General features: G+C 43.1%; 1 protein-coding gene across 3 annotated transcripts in view; it reads left to right on the forward strand.

Moving 5' to 3' along the window:
* Positions 1 to 257: 257 nt before the first annotated feature.
* The window catches only part of PXMP4 (peroxisomal membrane protein 4), a 29484-nt gene continuing 14453 nt past the window's right edge, over positions 258 to 15288 (forward strand). The window contains exons 1-5 of one of the 3 annotated variants that reach the window (XM_016162250.2): positions 258 to 463; positions 4432 to 4494; positions 7696 to 7894; positions 9372 to 9647; positions 12212 to 14951. In XM_016162250.2, coding sequence (XP_016017736.2) covers positions 351 to 463; positions 4432 to 4494; positions 7696 to 7894; positions 9372 to 9635 — 639 coding nt within the window. In that variant the 5' untranslated portion in view covers positions 258 to 350 and the 3' untranslated portion in view covers positions 9636 to 9647; positions 12212 to 14951. Of the gene's footprint in view, positions 464 to 4431; positions 4495 to 7695; positions 7895 to 9371; positions 14952 to 15288 lie in introns of those variants that run through there. The other 2 variants (XR_004953626.1, XM_016162248.2) reach the window with 2 other exon arrangements.

Raw genomic sequence — 15288 nt, forward strand, 5'->3', positions numbered from 1 at the left:
TTCACAGGTGACAAATCTTGTTCTAAACCTGAAGGAAACATGCTTTCTAATTGGACAAATACGACTGTGTTACTTTCCGTAAGTCGAGTTTGGCGGAGCCCACTGTGATTGGTTACAAGCTCTTCTCTTCCAATCAGACCTCTATTCCAGGGAGTGCGAGCATTGCATTTGTGACAAGAATGCACCGTGTGATTGGCTCTCTCCGTATGAGTGACAACAGACCCAGCCAATGGTTATAAAGATACAGTGCCGTGACTCGGTGCTGGGTGGTGGTGGGAGTTGTACAGCCGAAATCCAGAGCGTCAGTTCGGGTCCGGTTCGTGCTTCTGACTCCGCTTGTCGCTGGCGCTATGGCTGCCCCTCCCCCGATACGGGCTCTACTTCTGGCTGTCAACGAACTGCTGCGCAAGCGCCGCTACCACACTACGTTGGCCCTGCTTAAAGGCTTCCGGAACGGGGCAGTGTGAGTTGGGGGCCGTAGAGTCCGGCGGGGCCTGAGAGATGGGCCTGGCTGGGGTCGGCGACGCGGGTTCCCGGCCGGGCGCAGCTGCGCTGTGTGCCCTTGAGAAGCCCTAGTGTGTCTGTAGGTCTCTGTGTCCATCTCTGCGCAGTGGGCGCTGGATTTTCTGTCCCGAGCGCCTTCTGAGCCAGGGCTCCCCACTATGCTTTCTCGGGGACCTTCGTGCTTTGCAACCTGGCAGTCTTGCCCAGTCTGTGTATCTCCTCCTTTGGGTCTAGTTTCCCCCTCTCCCTTCCCTTATCCCACTGTGTGCCCTTGGGCCTCTCTTGCTTCAGTGGCCCTATAATGGGAAACTGGGTTCAGGACTCTAGCAGGCCTCCAGGTTCACATCCTGTTTCTCACTCCCCAGCCGTATCCTTCCAGCCCTAAGTCGCCATGCATCACAGGGGCCTCAGGAGTGATGGCTAAATGTTTTCAAAAGTTGCAAATACACTATTTGCAAATACAGTATTTGCTGGGAAAATCGATTCCATCCTGGCCATCAGAGTTGCAGGAGAAGAGGTCTTGGGGTCATTTCTCCTGGTGCATGGATGGGAACTCGGAGTCCTTTAAACCTGTGCAGAACAGCTAATATAAATATAAATATTCAGAGCCTACTGTACCAGAATTGAGGCTACAGCAGAGAACACAGTAAACAAAGATCTGTATCCTTATGGAGTTGACATCCTAGTGGCAGCCCGTCATGGTGGTAAAGGGTGTGGACTGTCTCAGTTTGAATCCTGGTGCCACCTACCTGTGTGATCTTGAGCAAGTCATTTAGCCTCTCTATGCCTCAATTTCCATATAATGGGGATGATAATAGTATTTATAACATACTGTCAGAGGATTAAGTTAGTATGTGTGAAATACTTAGCACAATGTCTGGTACATTATATATATAACTGTTGGCTGCTGTTATTGTTATATTCACATGGACATCTGCCTGGCTCGTGTTCCTCACCTTTTTCAGGCTTCTATTTAAGTGTTGCCTCCTCAATGAGGCCATCCCTGAGCTCCCCACCTCCTTCTCTACTTAATTTTCTCCAGTACTTGTTATCATCTGACGCTTAAGTAGATCACTCATGCATGTATCCTGTTTTTATACTCTGTCTCTCTCACTAGAAGATGAGCTTCATCAGGACAGAAATTTTTATCTACTTTGTTCCTTGGTGTACTCCAGGTATCTAGTACATAGTAGATCTCAAATATTAATTGAATGAATGAATAAGTGTGTGAGGTTGGAATTGCCATTGTCCCTATTTTCTATATGAGAACACTGTGGCTCAGAAAGTTAAACTTATTGCTCATGATTTCATTACTTGGTCAGTGTCCAAGCCAGGATTCAAACCCAAGGGTGCCTGACACCAACACCAGGCTCTCGGCTTCCATGGGCACCCAGAGTTTCAGATAGAAGTTGATGCCTGCTGAATCTGGCCAGATCATATCAGCCATGCATTAGTGTGACCAGGATGGAATGGACCCTGAAATAACATCAGTGGCTTTTTGCCAAGATACTCTCAGGACAAAGCAGGGATGAATAGGAGTCACACAAGCCCTGGTGCTGGAGGGCATTGCCAATGGGTGTACCTGCTCTTACCTAACTCTACCTGTGATCTCAGAAACCCTCCTAGCCAGGGCAAGCACCTGCTAAGGTCAGGCCCTTGAACTCGAATCCCAGTTCTTGGTACCTAGAGGGGAGCTCAGCTCCCTTTAAATCTCATGCCTAACAGCTAATATTTATTGAGAGCCTACTGTGTCAGAATTGAGGACACAGCAGAAAACAAAGCAAGCAAAGATCTGTGTCCTCCTGGAGTTGACATGCTAGTGGCAGCACTAGGTGATAAGGATGTGGACTGCCTCAGTTCGAATCAAAGCTGGGTGCCTTTCATCTCTTCTGGCCTCAATTTCCTCCTCTGTAAAATGGAAACAAACTCACCCATATAAGGGTGCTCAATACAGTGATTCCATTACTGGTTAGTGTTTAGACACCATGCCCATCTATGAGGACCTGGCATCCAAGAAGAAGACTGGTCATTAAACTGCCAGGGCAGTACCAGGAGATTGGGAACACTGTACAGAGAAGATGGTGATATTTTGAAAGCTGACTTAGAATTTGCCAGGGGGAAAAGGGCATCCTAGGTAGAGGGAATGGTTTGAACAGAGGCCTGGAGGTGGAAAAGACTATACTGATTTTGAAGAAAGGTCATCCATTTAGGGAGGCAGACCTGGATGACTGAGACATACAAACTTTGTAAAATTTAACTCATTTTGATACTCCATTCCTAAATATATCAATGTGCATCTCTAAAAATAACATTTTCTGATACAGCTAAATTTATCATGATTGCATTTAATAAATTAATATTAAAACTATAATGCTGACTACTGTCCAGTCAATAATTAAATTGTCCCAGTTGCCCTCAAAATGCCCTCTACAGCTAGTATGTCTAGACCAGGATCCTCTAGGACACTACATTGCACCTGTCATTATGTCCTTTTAAATCCAGGGCATCTCTTTTTTCAGGGTACAGAGTAATCCTGTGAATCGTAGTAATTGGCTCCCACCTAAATTTGAGGACTTTGGGAAGGGGGCCTGTCAGGTGTAGGGAGTTGGGGACGCTGTTCTGCTTGTGTCTAGGGCATAAGGAAGGTCCCTTTTAGCCCTGGTCAGCTGGAGGAGGCTGAGGTCTTCTCTTTTTTTTTGAAGAGAAAACGAGATGACTTTGGAGGAGGTGGGACAGAAATATGGCTGGGGTCAGGATGGGGGTCCTGCCCACGACAAGGCCAGGGGAGAAGATAAGTGATTCAGCATGGCCACTGCAACAATAAAACCGGCTTTCACTTGTTAACATTTTTCTTTCTTTCTTTCTTTCTTTCTTTCTTTCTTTCTTTCTTTCTTTCTTTCTTTCTTTCTTTCTTTCTTTCTTTCTTTCTCTCTCTCTCTCTCTCTCTCTCTCTCTCTCTCTCTCTCTCTCTCTCTCTCTTTCTTTCTTTCTTTCTTTAACACATTCACAAAAAGCATAGAAACTTAGATGCTACAAAGTCCTGCCTACCTTATCCCTCCATCATCTAGTCCCCCTTCCCGGCAGTAACCCCTATGTCCGATCTCATGTCTCCCTCCAAAAATATGTGTATTTGCACAGACAAATACATATGTGTTCTTCCCATAACTTTTAAATAAGTTTTATTTAGAAAAAAATTTTAGATTTATAGAAGAATTCCCTCATTTTACACAATTTTATACTTTATACAGCTTGCTCAAAGAAATTCTGCAGTGCACATAAAGCTGCCTAATTTTTTTTTTTACCACTGTGTAGTATTCCACTGAATGGTGGGATCATTATTTAAAATTACCTAATACCCACTGTGGATTGACACCACTTTGTTCCCACTTATTTGCTATCTCAAACAAATCTACAGTGAAAATTCACAGGTACTCATATGACAACAATATATGGTTTGTGATCATTATCTCAAGGAGGCTGTCTGTGACTTTTAGACCATACAACCTGATTAGATCAGGCCCTGGCAGCTGAAGAACTTGGTAGGGGAAAAGGGAATCCAATAAAGAACAAGAAAGAAAGAGACACTAACATTGGTTGAATTAGAACTCTCACATGTGCTCCATTAACTGCCAGAAGGAACTCTGAAATAGAAAAATACATTTTACTAAAGGGAGAAGAGCAGCTTAGAGAGGTTAAGTGATTTATCCAAGTTTATTCAGCAAAATGTGGCAGGACTTTAGCACCAAATACTGTTTCCTTTCTATGATCCACTTTGAATCTACAGTAAACTTGAAAGCCAGCATTATTTCCCTTCCCAAAATGATGTTAGGATTAAGGAGAGGGAAAGGGGACAAGGAGTCAAAGAGACAGCCTGGAAAGAAACTGATGCAGTGATACTGTTGTAATTTTTTTCTCTTGTTTTTACAGGTATGGAGCCAAAATCCGGGCCCCGCATGCACTGGTCATGACCTTTCTCTTCCACAGTGGCAGGTACCCATCCCTTCTGAATACCCCTTATACCGTGAGAGAATGTGGTCAGCCCTCAGTGCCCGGACTGCTACATCAGCTTCCTGGCAGGGGCTAGTCTGTCCCCAACACCATCTCCTAAAGTACAACTTTGATTCTGTTATCCCTGCTGGAAAACTCCCCTGGCTCGCACTGTCTTCCAAGAAGTCCAATTTCTAGGTATGTCTTTCAAGGCCTTTTGCAGTCTGGCCTCAGCTGTATCCCCACGCTATTCCCCCTCATCCACCCTGGGGCGCCCTTGGCACACTGGACTTGCTGCCATTCCATGCACATGCCACATGTGGTTCCACCTCCATACATTTGCCTGTGCAGTACCCCCTGCCAGGAATGCCCTTTCCTCTTCTACCCCACCTTTTTTTCCTTCCTGGCAACTCATACCGGTTCTCTGAGGGTCACTTTCTCAGAAAATTGTCCATGACTACCTTGTGGAGCTTATAAGAATTACGCATAGACAGCCTTCTGGCCAAATCCAGCATATAAGATTTTCTCTTTTTGCATTTTTGCTCTTTAAACTTATTTTAGTTTGATTTGGTTTTTGTTCTTTGAATCAATTTTTTTTTTTTTAAATTGAGCTCATTCATTCATTCAATAAATATTTATTGAGCATCTACTATGAACCAGATACTATTTCAGGTGGTGAGGATGCAAACAATGATCACTGCCCTCATAGAACTTGCATTCTAGCAGGAGGTGGCAGAAAATAAAGATAATAAATATATGGTTTGTTAGAAAGTGATACAGGCTGTGGGAAAGGAAAATTAGCAGGGAAAGGGGATCAGGAGTACTGGAGCGGGGGCAGCTTGCAAAATTAATTAGGGAAGGCCTCAGTGAGAAAGGGACATTCGAATAAAGACTTTGGGGAGATGAATGAGTTGGCCCAAGGGAGTGTTTCAGGCCAAGGAATAGTAAGTGCAAAGGCCCTGAGGTGGGATCATGCCTGGTGAGTTTGGGGAGAGTGGAGTGTGGAGTGGAGGGATTGGAGGGAAGAGAACAAAGAGGAAGGTCACAGGGGTAACCTTGGCCCATCCTGTCCAACTTCAGGCCGTAGAGAGGAGTTCGACTTTTCCTTTAAGTGAAACAGGAAATTATAAAATTATAAGGTTTTGTGCAGGGACATGCCACTATTTAACACACACACACACACACACACACACACACACACACACATTTTTTAAATTAGTTATGCCTGTAGCACCTGGTCTTCCTAGGTGGTCTCCTGTCTGCCAGAGCCAGCCGGCTGAGATCGAACAGCACCTGAAAGAGGGGGGTGAAGCCTAAGGGAAAAAAGAGAAGACAGAGAAGATCTTACCAGGAGGGCATACAGTCAGAGCTGCAGCCCTGAGTTTATTTAGCATAGCCTATTTATGTGATTATCGAGTACCATAATCAATCACATTACCATAGCAAAGCACACCATACATATCTATGACAATGCTTGTCAATTACATATGATCATACATATCCCTGTCTCCATGGTTGTAAAACATTCTGTTACCTTAAAAGGTGAGTTTACAAGGCTCACCAAGGCAACTCAACTTCTTGTTTCCTAGAACCATTGTTTAAGCAAACTCAGTAGCCATGTTATGGCTTCTAGCTACGTGACTTCTTCGGTGCCTCATAATGGCTTCCATCATGTCTCAAAATGGCTCCCGACACCTATCCAAGTACTAACTAGGCCCAACCCAGCTTAGCTTCCGAGATCAGACGAGATTGGGCTTGTCCAGGGTGGCATGGCTGTAGACCATGGACCATGGCTCCACTAGGGTATGGACCTAGGACCTTCTGCATGTAAAGCCGACGTGTGAACCGCTACATTATGGAATCAGGTCCTTGATTTATCTTTTAAGAGAGTGAGACTGAAGAGTTTTCTGCCAGATTAAGAACAGATGAAGGTGGAGGGCCAAAGGCTAAAGTAGATATAAAGTAGGAGGCTGTGGCAATAATCCAGATGAGCAACACTAGTGGCTCAGATCTTGGCGGCGGCAGTAGAGATGAGAAGTGGTCAGAGTCTAGAAATAATCTGAAGGCGGGATTAGTACCAACACTTAAAAACTGGGAAATCTAAGTTTCTTAGAACCAGCAATGCTGGGCCCATGTTGCTGGTCTTCCAGGAAGACCAGCAAGACCCAGCTGACTCCTGGCTATGCCCTCTCACCTGGCAGATTTCCACAGGTCCCAGTGGACCCACTTCAAGGTCCTCATCTAGCCTTGAGGGCTTTTGGGTTTACTATTCCTGAATTGATCACCCAGAGTACACTCTGTCCTTCTCCCTGTGTTCTTGTCACTGCCTCCAAGTGATTTAATTTAAAGGATAAATCAACTACCTCCCCTACTTAAATGTTTACTTCTCTCAAGATAAAGACAAAACTTAGCATAGTCCCACCTCCCCGCCTACACCCCCTACATCCTTCGCCCACACATTCTAGGCTCAGGCCTTGATCGTTACCGTTTCTTTACTCCCACTCTCTGTCCTTCAGGACCTTTGCATGTGCTAATTTTTCTGCCTGTGATACAACTCTTCTCCCTTCTTTACCTCATTGACTTCTCATCCTTCAGATCCCAAGAATATCTCTTGTCAAGGTCAAAGTTGGACCCTTGCCTTATGATTATTTATATTTCCCTCTCCCATTAGATCATAAGGCTCATGAGGACAGAAAGCAGATCTGTTTTTCCCAGAAGTGTATTCCCAGGTTCAGCATATAGTAGGCACTCACTCCCTTACTCATTTCTTCACATGTTCACTCCCCCCCAAAAAAAATGTTTATTGAGCACCTACTATGTGTCAGGCCCTGTTCTGGGCCCCGAGGATGAACAAGCCAAGTGTAGACACTATTCTTTGTTAGCTTCCACTGGTATAGGGCAGGGGTGGGGAGATAAGAAACAAGCATATAAATGTTAGATGGTGATAAGAGCTATGAAAGAAAAGTAGAGTAAGGGGACAGATGTGATGGACATTCTTTTATGTAGGGTAGTCAGGGAAGACTTCTCTGAGGAAGTGGCCTGGAGAGAGAGAGTTAAAACCTGAATCCCAAGACATGGAGGCTAGAGCCCTGGAGTTAAATGAGAATGTGAGCTTTTTGCCTGGATCAGATTTGCAAGCCTAGTGGGCAAATGCTCTTGGAATGGCTAGGCCTGCACTTATGGTGACTCCTTGTGTTTGCGCAGCCTCCAGGAGAAGCTTCGGGCCATCCTGCAGGCTACGTACACCCACTCTTCCTGCCTGGCCTGCTTCGTGTTCATCTACAAGGGGCTTTGCACCCTGCAGTCCCATGTGCAGGGCAAGACCTACCAGGTGCACTCATTCTTGGCTGCCTTCATCGGATCCTTTTTGGTATTTAGAAAGGACAATAACATAAACAACCAGGTAAAGATCCTCTCCAGGGATGGGAGCTGGGGACTGGCTGGGGGAGGGGTGGAATGTGGTTCATGTTTGAGTTGGGGATGGGAGTTGAAGAAGATGAGCTCTCGTTTCCCTTCTAAGTTGAGGGTCTGTGTTTCACTAGTTTCTTTGTGACCTTGGGAAGATCAATTCCCCCTCAGTTTCCTCATCTGTAAACCAAGCAGCTTGTCGGACTTCTATGGTTCCTAAAATCAATGTATGTTCTGCTCTCTGGGGCAAAGATTTTTTTTTTTTTAAACCACTCTACAATGAAATGAGAAAAAAGAAAAATGACCTGGGAGTATGATTTTCATAAAACAAAATTTATTATACTCGAAGAATTGTCTCTTATTCTGTAACTGGTCCTTTTTCTGGGTTAAAATACTGTTTTTTGGGTTTTTTTTACATAAAATTAAATGCTAGTTGTTGATGTTTTAAAGTCCTTATTCAACACGAAAAGTTAGACCCACAGTTTGCCTCCTTCAAATTTATTAAATATTTTTAAATTATAGAAATAGTTTTATTTTCACATTTAAAAAAATGCAGGCTAAGTACCTCTGTTTGCCTGGCACACTTCCAGGTGCTTGGGATACATCATGATAAAAGTAGAAAATAAATTGAAAAGAAAGTTCCTGTCCCCTGACAGTTGTCAAGCCACTATCTAGGGACAGTCAGTCACTTTAACTGTGTTTTGTGTAGACCTTCAAAATTTGTGTTTATATCAGTAGACATATTAGGAGTTTCCCACCAATGAGAACATACTACATTGTTATATAGTCCTATCCGGAATATGTGAATGATCCAGTTTATCCACATTCTAGCCAGTATTTGATTTTTAAGTTTTTTTAATTTTAGCCATTTTGATAGGTATGTAGTAACATCTCATTATGGTTTTAATTTGCATTTCCTTGATGGCTAATAATGAACATCTTTTCATGTGCTTACTTTTCATTTGTAGAACCTCTTCAGTCAAATATCTGTTCATGTCTTTTACCTATTTTCTAATTGGATTTTTTTTTACTGTTGAGTTTTGAGATTTTTAACAATATATTTCAGGTACTTGTCTTTGTCAGATGTATATTTGTAAGTATTTTCTCCCATTCTATAGCTTTTTTTCCCAGCCTCTTCACATGGACTTTCACAACCGAAAAAAATTTTAATTTTGATGAGACCCAATTTATCAATATTTTTCTTTTATGGATGTATTTTTTGGTGTTAAGTTACATTTTAGTTTTGAACCATGTAAATATCCTTATTTAAAAATATTTTTAAATGAAAAACAATAAATTAAAGATGTAAAATAGTGATATTAAAATACCTGCTATATATCACTTGGAATCATCTTGCACACCAACTTTGAAAAACACCTTTTCGTGCAAGCAGGTGCCTCCATGCATGGGGGCAGGAAGAAGGTTCTAGTGGCTGTGCCCACCCATAATCTCCTGTCACTTCCTCTCTGCAGATCTGCATGTACCTGTTGTCACGTGTCCTGTTTGGCTTGTGCCGCCTGGGCGTGAAGAAGGGCTACCTTCCTGAACCCAAGTGGAACCCGAACCCATTGCTCTCTGCGACAGTGTGGGGGCTGGTGCTGTGGCTCTTTGAGTACCACCGGACCACACTGCAGCCCTCGCTGCAGTCCTCCATGACCTACCTGTACGAGGACAGCAACGTGTGGCATGACATCTCGGATTTCCTCATCTACAACAAGTGCCGCCCCTCGAAGTAACGTGACCCTGAGGTGCTTATGGGGGATTTTCTAAGGAGTCTTGGGCATGGTTCCAGCTGTGCCGCTAACTTCTGTGAAATGAGGGAAAGTCGCCCCATCTTTGGGCCTCAAGGGTCATTGAGCTCAGAGGAGGGCCCCGAAATCTCTTTCTGGTGGGTGTGTTCTTCAACCTTTCTTATGTAACAGGGCTTCCAGCTGGTGGGCAGTGAGTTTGAAAATACGTTTTTATAAAATATTAAGTTCCTTGTCTCAGGTGTTCTATTAGAAAGGCTCTAGAGTTCCACTGTCCAGTAGAAACACAACGAGAGTCATGTACGTAATTGAAATTTTTTCTGGTAGCCACATTGTAAAAAAAAAGTGGAAAGAACCAGATGAGATTAACTTTAATTATTTTAGCCCAAATTTTTAAAATATTATCATTTCAACATGTAATTAATATAAAAATTAATTAGATATTTTATGTTCTTTATTCTTGTATTAAATTGTCAAAACCAGATGTTCATTTTACACTTATAGCACATCTCAATATGAACCAGCCACATTTCAGGTGCTAAAGTAATGCTTAGTGGCAACTGTATTGGACTATGCAGATAAAGAACACTTCTGTCATCACAGAAAATTCTAGTGGACAGTGCAAATATAGAACTAGAGGACATGGATTTGAGTACCCATTCCTCCACTGTGGAACTTTGAGGAAGATTCTTGACTTCTCAGAGCCTCAGTTTCTTGTAAAATAGGATAATCGCAATAATACCTGGTGTCCATGTTGGACTTATATAACTACAGCTACTGCTGCTGCTACTAATCACTTCCATTTAGTGAGGTCATACTTCTTCCTTGGTACTTTGCACGTAATTTATACAGTGACCTTGCAGGTCTTTATTTTGATCCTCATTTTACAGATGTGGAAACTGAGAATCAGAGACAAGAAGTAAGTTGCTCAAGGTAATACAGCTAGTATGATAGCCCTATCAGGGTTTGAAACCACATCTGTTTTTCAGTGCCTTACTTTAAATTTAGAAACCTAAGCTAAGCTATGCAAATGTTAACTAGTTATAGGGTCTGTTCCAGAGAGGAGTACAAACTCAAATGCCTACAGGGGCCTGGCAAGTGGCATAACATTCTGGGTTCTATGCAGTAGGGAGTGATGGGTACATGGTGAACTGGAGACTTGTGTGCTGGTCTGATTTTTTAAAACCACCAAGCTGGACAAATCAAACATCTCCAGGAAGATTTGGTCCATGGCCCACCAATTGGTGACTCTTGGCCTAATAAGAATGCTTTAGTCTCTCTTTATATTTTAGAAGTTACTAGTAGAAATGTGCGTGAATCACTGGAGATCTTATTAAAATGCAGATTCTGATTCAGTGGGTTTGGGATGTGGCCTTAACATTCTGCATTTCTCACAGGCTCCCAGGTGATGTTGCTGCTGGTCTGAGCCATACCTTGAGTAACGAGGTTGTAGGGGATGATATGGGGCCACCCATTAACTATGTGACAGACGAGTTAAACAAAGCCGTTAGGTAATGGAGATGGCATTAAGTCTGATTCTAACAGCTGTGTTCTCAGCCACACTGTTGTACTGCAAGCTTGGAGAAGGTGATCTTGAAGGTCCCTTGGTTCACTCTCTAGAAGCTGTATGAGACCCCGGGGTTACAGGGAGGGGAGACGGTGGCCATCAGCAAGATGCTATACAACATCTATTCTATAGCAGATGTTGGGGGTGCCCCTCCCATATCCCATCTAGCTTACCATTTCAGTATACACCAGCCCACTTTTCTAACAGCCACCTCTGTGTGTCTTTCTGCCTGAGGGCTCTCACTTGCCACTGGCACCTGCTTTGCCACCCTGCAGCATACCTGCAGTGCTGGAGGATTAACATATCCCAGGAGCAGCTCTCAGCCAATGACTGATGAATAGCCTCACTCCTGTACCCCTTGCTCAATTATGACTGGGTGGAATAATTCTAAGCGTGTGCTCCACTCTGGCTCCCAGGGTGCTCCAGCAGGACTGAGCTTCAGTTGCCCACAGTGGTCACATGCTTGGTGATGCCCCCTTTCCTGTCTCCCTTCATGCCCTTACCAGTGCTTCTTGCAACCACTTCCTATAATAACCACGTTCACTCAAATTCTTGTCTTGGGGTTTGCTACAGAGGGAACCCAAACTAAAATTGGCCTCTGGTGTAGCCAGTGGAGAGACAGTGTGACATGGTGGTTGGGAATGTAGGCTCTGGAGCAAGTGCATGGGCTCAGCCTTGGCCCCTTTGTTTCCTTGGGCAAGTGACTTAACCATTCTGTGCCTATGTTTCATCATCTGTAAAGTAGGCATTCTAATAGCATACACCTCTTTGGGTGGCCTGGAGGATTAAATGATATGATACACATAAAGCAAACAATAAATGTTTGCTGTTATTTCTAATAGCTTCCAAGTGTAGAAGGAAATGTGGTCTTAAGAACTGAATACACCCTGCTTTTAGCCTGTCCTACACCCTTGGCTGCCTGCCCTCCCCATGTCCCCCCACAGCCTCTGGGGGTTGGCCAGCTCCACCACTGACTGTCTCTGCTTTCTAATAATAGGTTTCCCTCACAGATGGCATCTTTCTGGATCCTGCCAGAGCATCTGGTGCCTCCAACTGCTCACTCCAGGGAGGAAGGCAGAGTGGTCCTTGTCGAGGAGCAGAGTGCTGGCTTCCAGCAGACCTGGGAGGAGTGCCCACTTGGCTCCCTCCTAGCTGAGCCTCCATTTTCTAAGAGCTGTAAAATAGACATTGCCAAAGGGTGCTTGGCACACAGTAGGCATCCATAAGTGCTAGTTCCTGAAACAGCACAGTGGTTTAACATGTGTTTGTTTATTAAGCACCTGCTACATTCTTATGAAGTCTTCTGACATGCAAGACTGTAAACAATATTTTTAAAATCAATAATACATATACATAGTACAAAACTTAAATAGTATAAAAAGTGTGTAACTGGGAAAAGTCAGGTTTCCTCCTACATCCAAGCTCTACCCCTAACCTTCCTCCCTTGCCAGGGACACTCACTATTAGCATTTTCCAGTACAGTCTTCCTGAGAGATTTTATGCACAGATTCTATCTTTGTTTTAGAAGGAACTTTTACATTGCCCTGTCAAGAACTCCTTGGCATTTCCTCCCTGTCCTCTACATGTTTGATTTTTCTTTGATCCATAATCCGATATGCAAATGAGTCCTTTCTTTGAGCTGGTTCCCCCTCAGATATCTTTGGCAGATTCTTACTGTGATCAGCATGAAAATGAACCACCTAGATATCCTGAGCCTTACCATATATGACGCCCAACATTCAGGCCCATGGAACTCCCAAGTGAAAGGGGAAGGACAAAACCAAAGTTAATTTGGGTCCCTTCTGCAGCTTTGCTCCCAAATTAGAGATTGTTCAGTGAACCATGTGAGTGTGATGTTTCACAGGCTGAGGATGCCAAGAAACTGCCTCCTATGATGCTTACTGTTCCCACCTTTCAAAGGCTCCAGAAAGGATGTTGGAGGTGGTGTTTTCTTTCTGTATTGTTCACTTCTCCCACTCTCATGAGTGCATTTTGGGTTTATGAGAATCAGGCTTTAAACCTGACGCCATCCTAAACCAGAACACTGTGCTATGTATGCTCCACCTCCTGGGGTGAACCCATGTATCCACATTCTGTCACTCCAGATAGGTTATTTTCTTTGACAAATTAGAGAGTATTTATAAAAAGAAACATCATTTTTTTCCTTCCCTTGTCTAGTACCAGATACATAGGGAGAGGATGTATGTGTCTTACTTCAGCCTTGAAGAGCATTTTGGGTAAGAAGTCTTTTTAACTAGAGGGTCTCCTGCAGGACTCACTCTTGTGAGCCGGAGGTCACATGGGCCCAGGTAGATAGAGGACAGAGGGAAAGCTGGGTACTCTTCTGAGTATTATTTTTAGAGAGAGCTTCCTAACAGCGGGCTCCCCGTTTTCTGTACCAGGCCTCTGTGCTCAAATCTTGGCGTGCAGTAGACATCCATAAATGCCTGTAGACGTCATGATTTCTCATGTAAGACAGGATATGCAGGTTGAGGCGTCTCTGTTAGAAACCTTGTTTTCACTGCTCTTCCATGCTTCTCCATTCAGCCTTCTTCGTGGGCTAGATAGACATCAGCTGAGAAAATGGTCAAGGTCAGGTCATATCAGCTCTTTTAAGACATTCCTTTTTAGCATGTATTTTATTTTATGGATTTTAAAAACAGCATTCCGAGAAGGGTCCATAGCCATCCCCAAGATGCCAAGGGCTTCATGACTTGCTATCGACCATTCTCAGAATGCTGTTTTTAAAATCCATAAATAAAATACATAGTATTTAAAAAGATAATTATATTGAACATCGAAATAATTAATAAAATATTTTTAAAATTTGCGATTTAGATTTAGTAATATTTGTTCTTTTTTAACACATTAATAAGCTCTAGTGGCAGGCCCAGAACTACCACGATTTCACAGGAGTAATAAGCTCAAATACTATCTCAAAATACCTGCAGCAACTGTGACAGGAAATGAAAAAAGCTGTGATTTCTACTGGTGATAAAGTCTCAGCTACAGCTAATAGGCTTCTGGTTTGTTGCCTACATTTAGAATTGAGGGAAATGTTACATTTTAGTCAGAAGCTAGTGAAAATATAAATTTAACTTTCATTTCTGTCTAAGTTCATGGCACTTGGGTTCATAGATCACAGATTCAGAACTCCTGCTTGAGAGTGACCTTCCCAGCCTGATTTCATGATAGCTGTCATTGTTTACCAAGCCCTGAGCATAGGAATAATGAAAATAATGCTAATGTTGGCAGAGTCCTTACTAAGTACTAAATAACTGGTGATATTCAAGGCTAGGATTCAGCAGTGAAAGAAGTAGTACCTGCCCAATTGGCGCTTACAGTCTAGAGAGGGAAGACTGACAAATGAATACATAAATTGGATGGTTTCATAGAGTGGTAGGTGCTATGAAGGCAACAGTACAGAGCAGTGTAATAGACTTGGAAGGGAAAACAACAGGGTCTGTTTTCCAGGGGAGGCTTCTCTGAGGAGGTGATGTTTGCTCTGAGAACCAAATGGTGAGAGAGCCGTGTGAAGTGTGTTCCTGGCGCGTCGAGGATTTTCCCCGTAAGCGTCTGTGCCGCAAACATTTTTACTGCACGACTAATTGGCCATACGGTGAATTTTTGCCTTGTAAAAGAAAATAATTGGGTGACAATTTGGTTTTTTGTTTGGTTGGTTTCATTTCTTCATCTCTTCATTGTTTTCAGACTTAATATATTTAAGCCAGTTGTCAGTTTGTTTTTATTTCTCTATTGACAAATTTCTCACAGTTATTCCCAGTTTTATATGACAGTAGTCCCGTCTTGTTGTGGGAGATATGTGCTAGGACCCCCAGTGCCTGCCTGAAGCCATGGGTCGTACTGAACCCTGAATTTACTGTTTTTTCCTTTACATACATACCTATGATAAAGTTTAATTTATAAATTAGACATACGAATTAATAATAACTAATAATAAAATAGAACAGTTATAACAATACACTGCAATAGAAGTTACCTGAATGTGGTTTTCTGTCTCCGGCAACTTTTCTATTTTTCAGTCTGAGTCTATTCCTGAATCTGTGTAACCAT

This window comes from Rousettus aegyptiacus, unplaced genomic scaffold (genome assembly GCF_014176215.1).
Source record: "Rousettus aegyptiacus isolate mRouAeg1 unplaced genomic scaffold, mRouAeg1.p scaffold_m13_p_12, whole genome shotgun sequence".
In the NCBI taxonomy this organism is placed as follows: domain Eukaryota; kingdom Metazoa; phylum Chordata; class Mammalia; order Chiroptera; family Pteropodidae; genus Rousettus; species Rousettus aegyptiacus.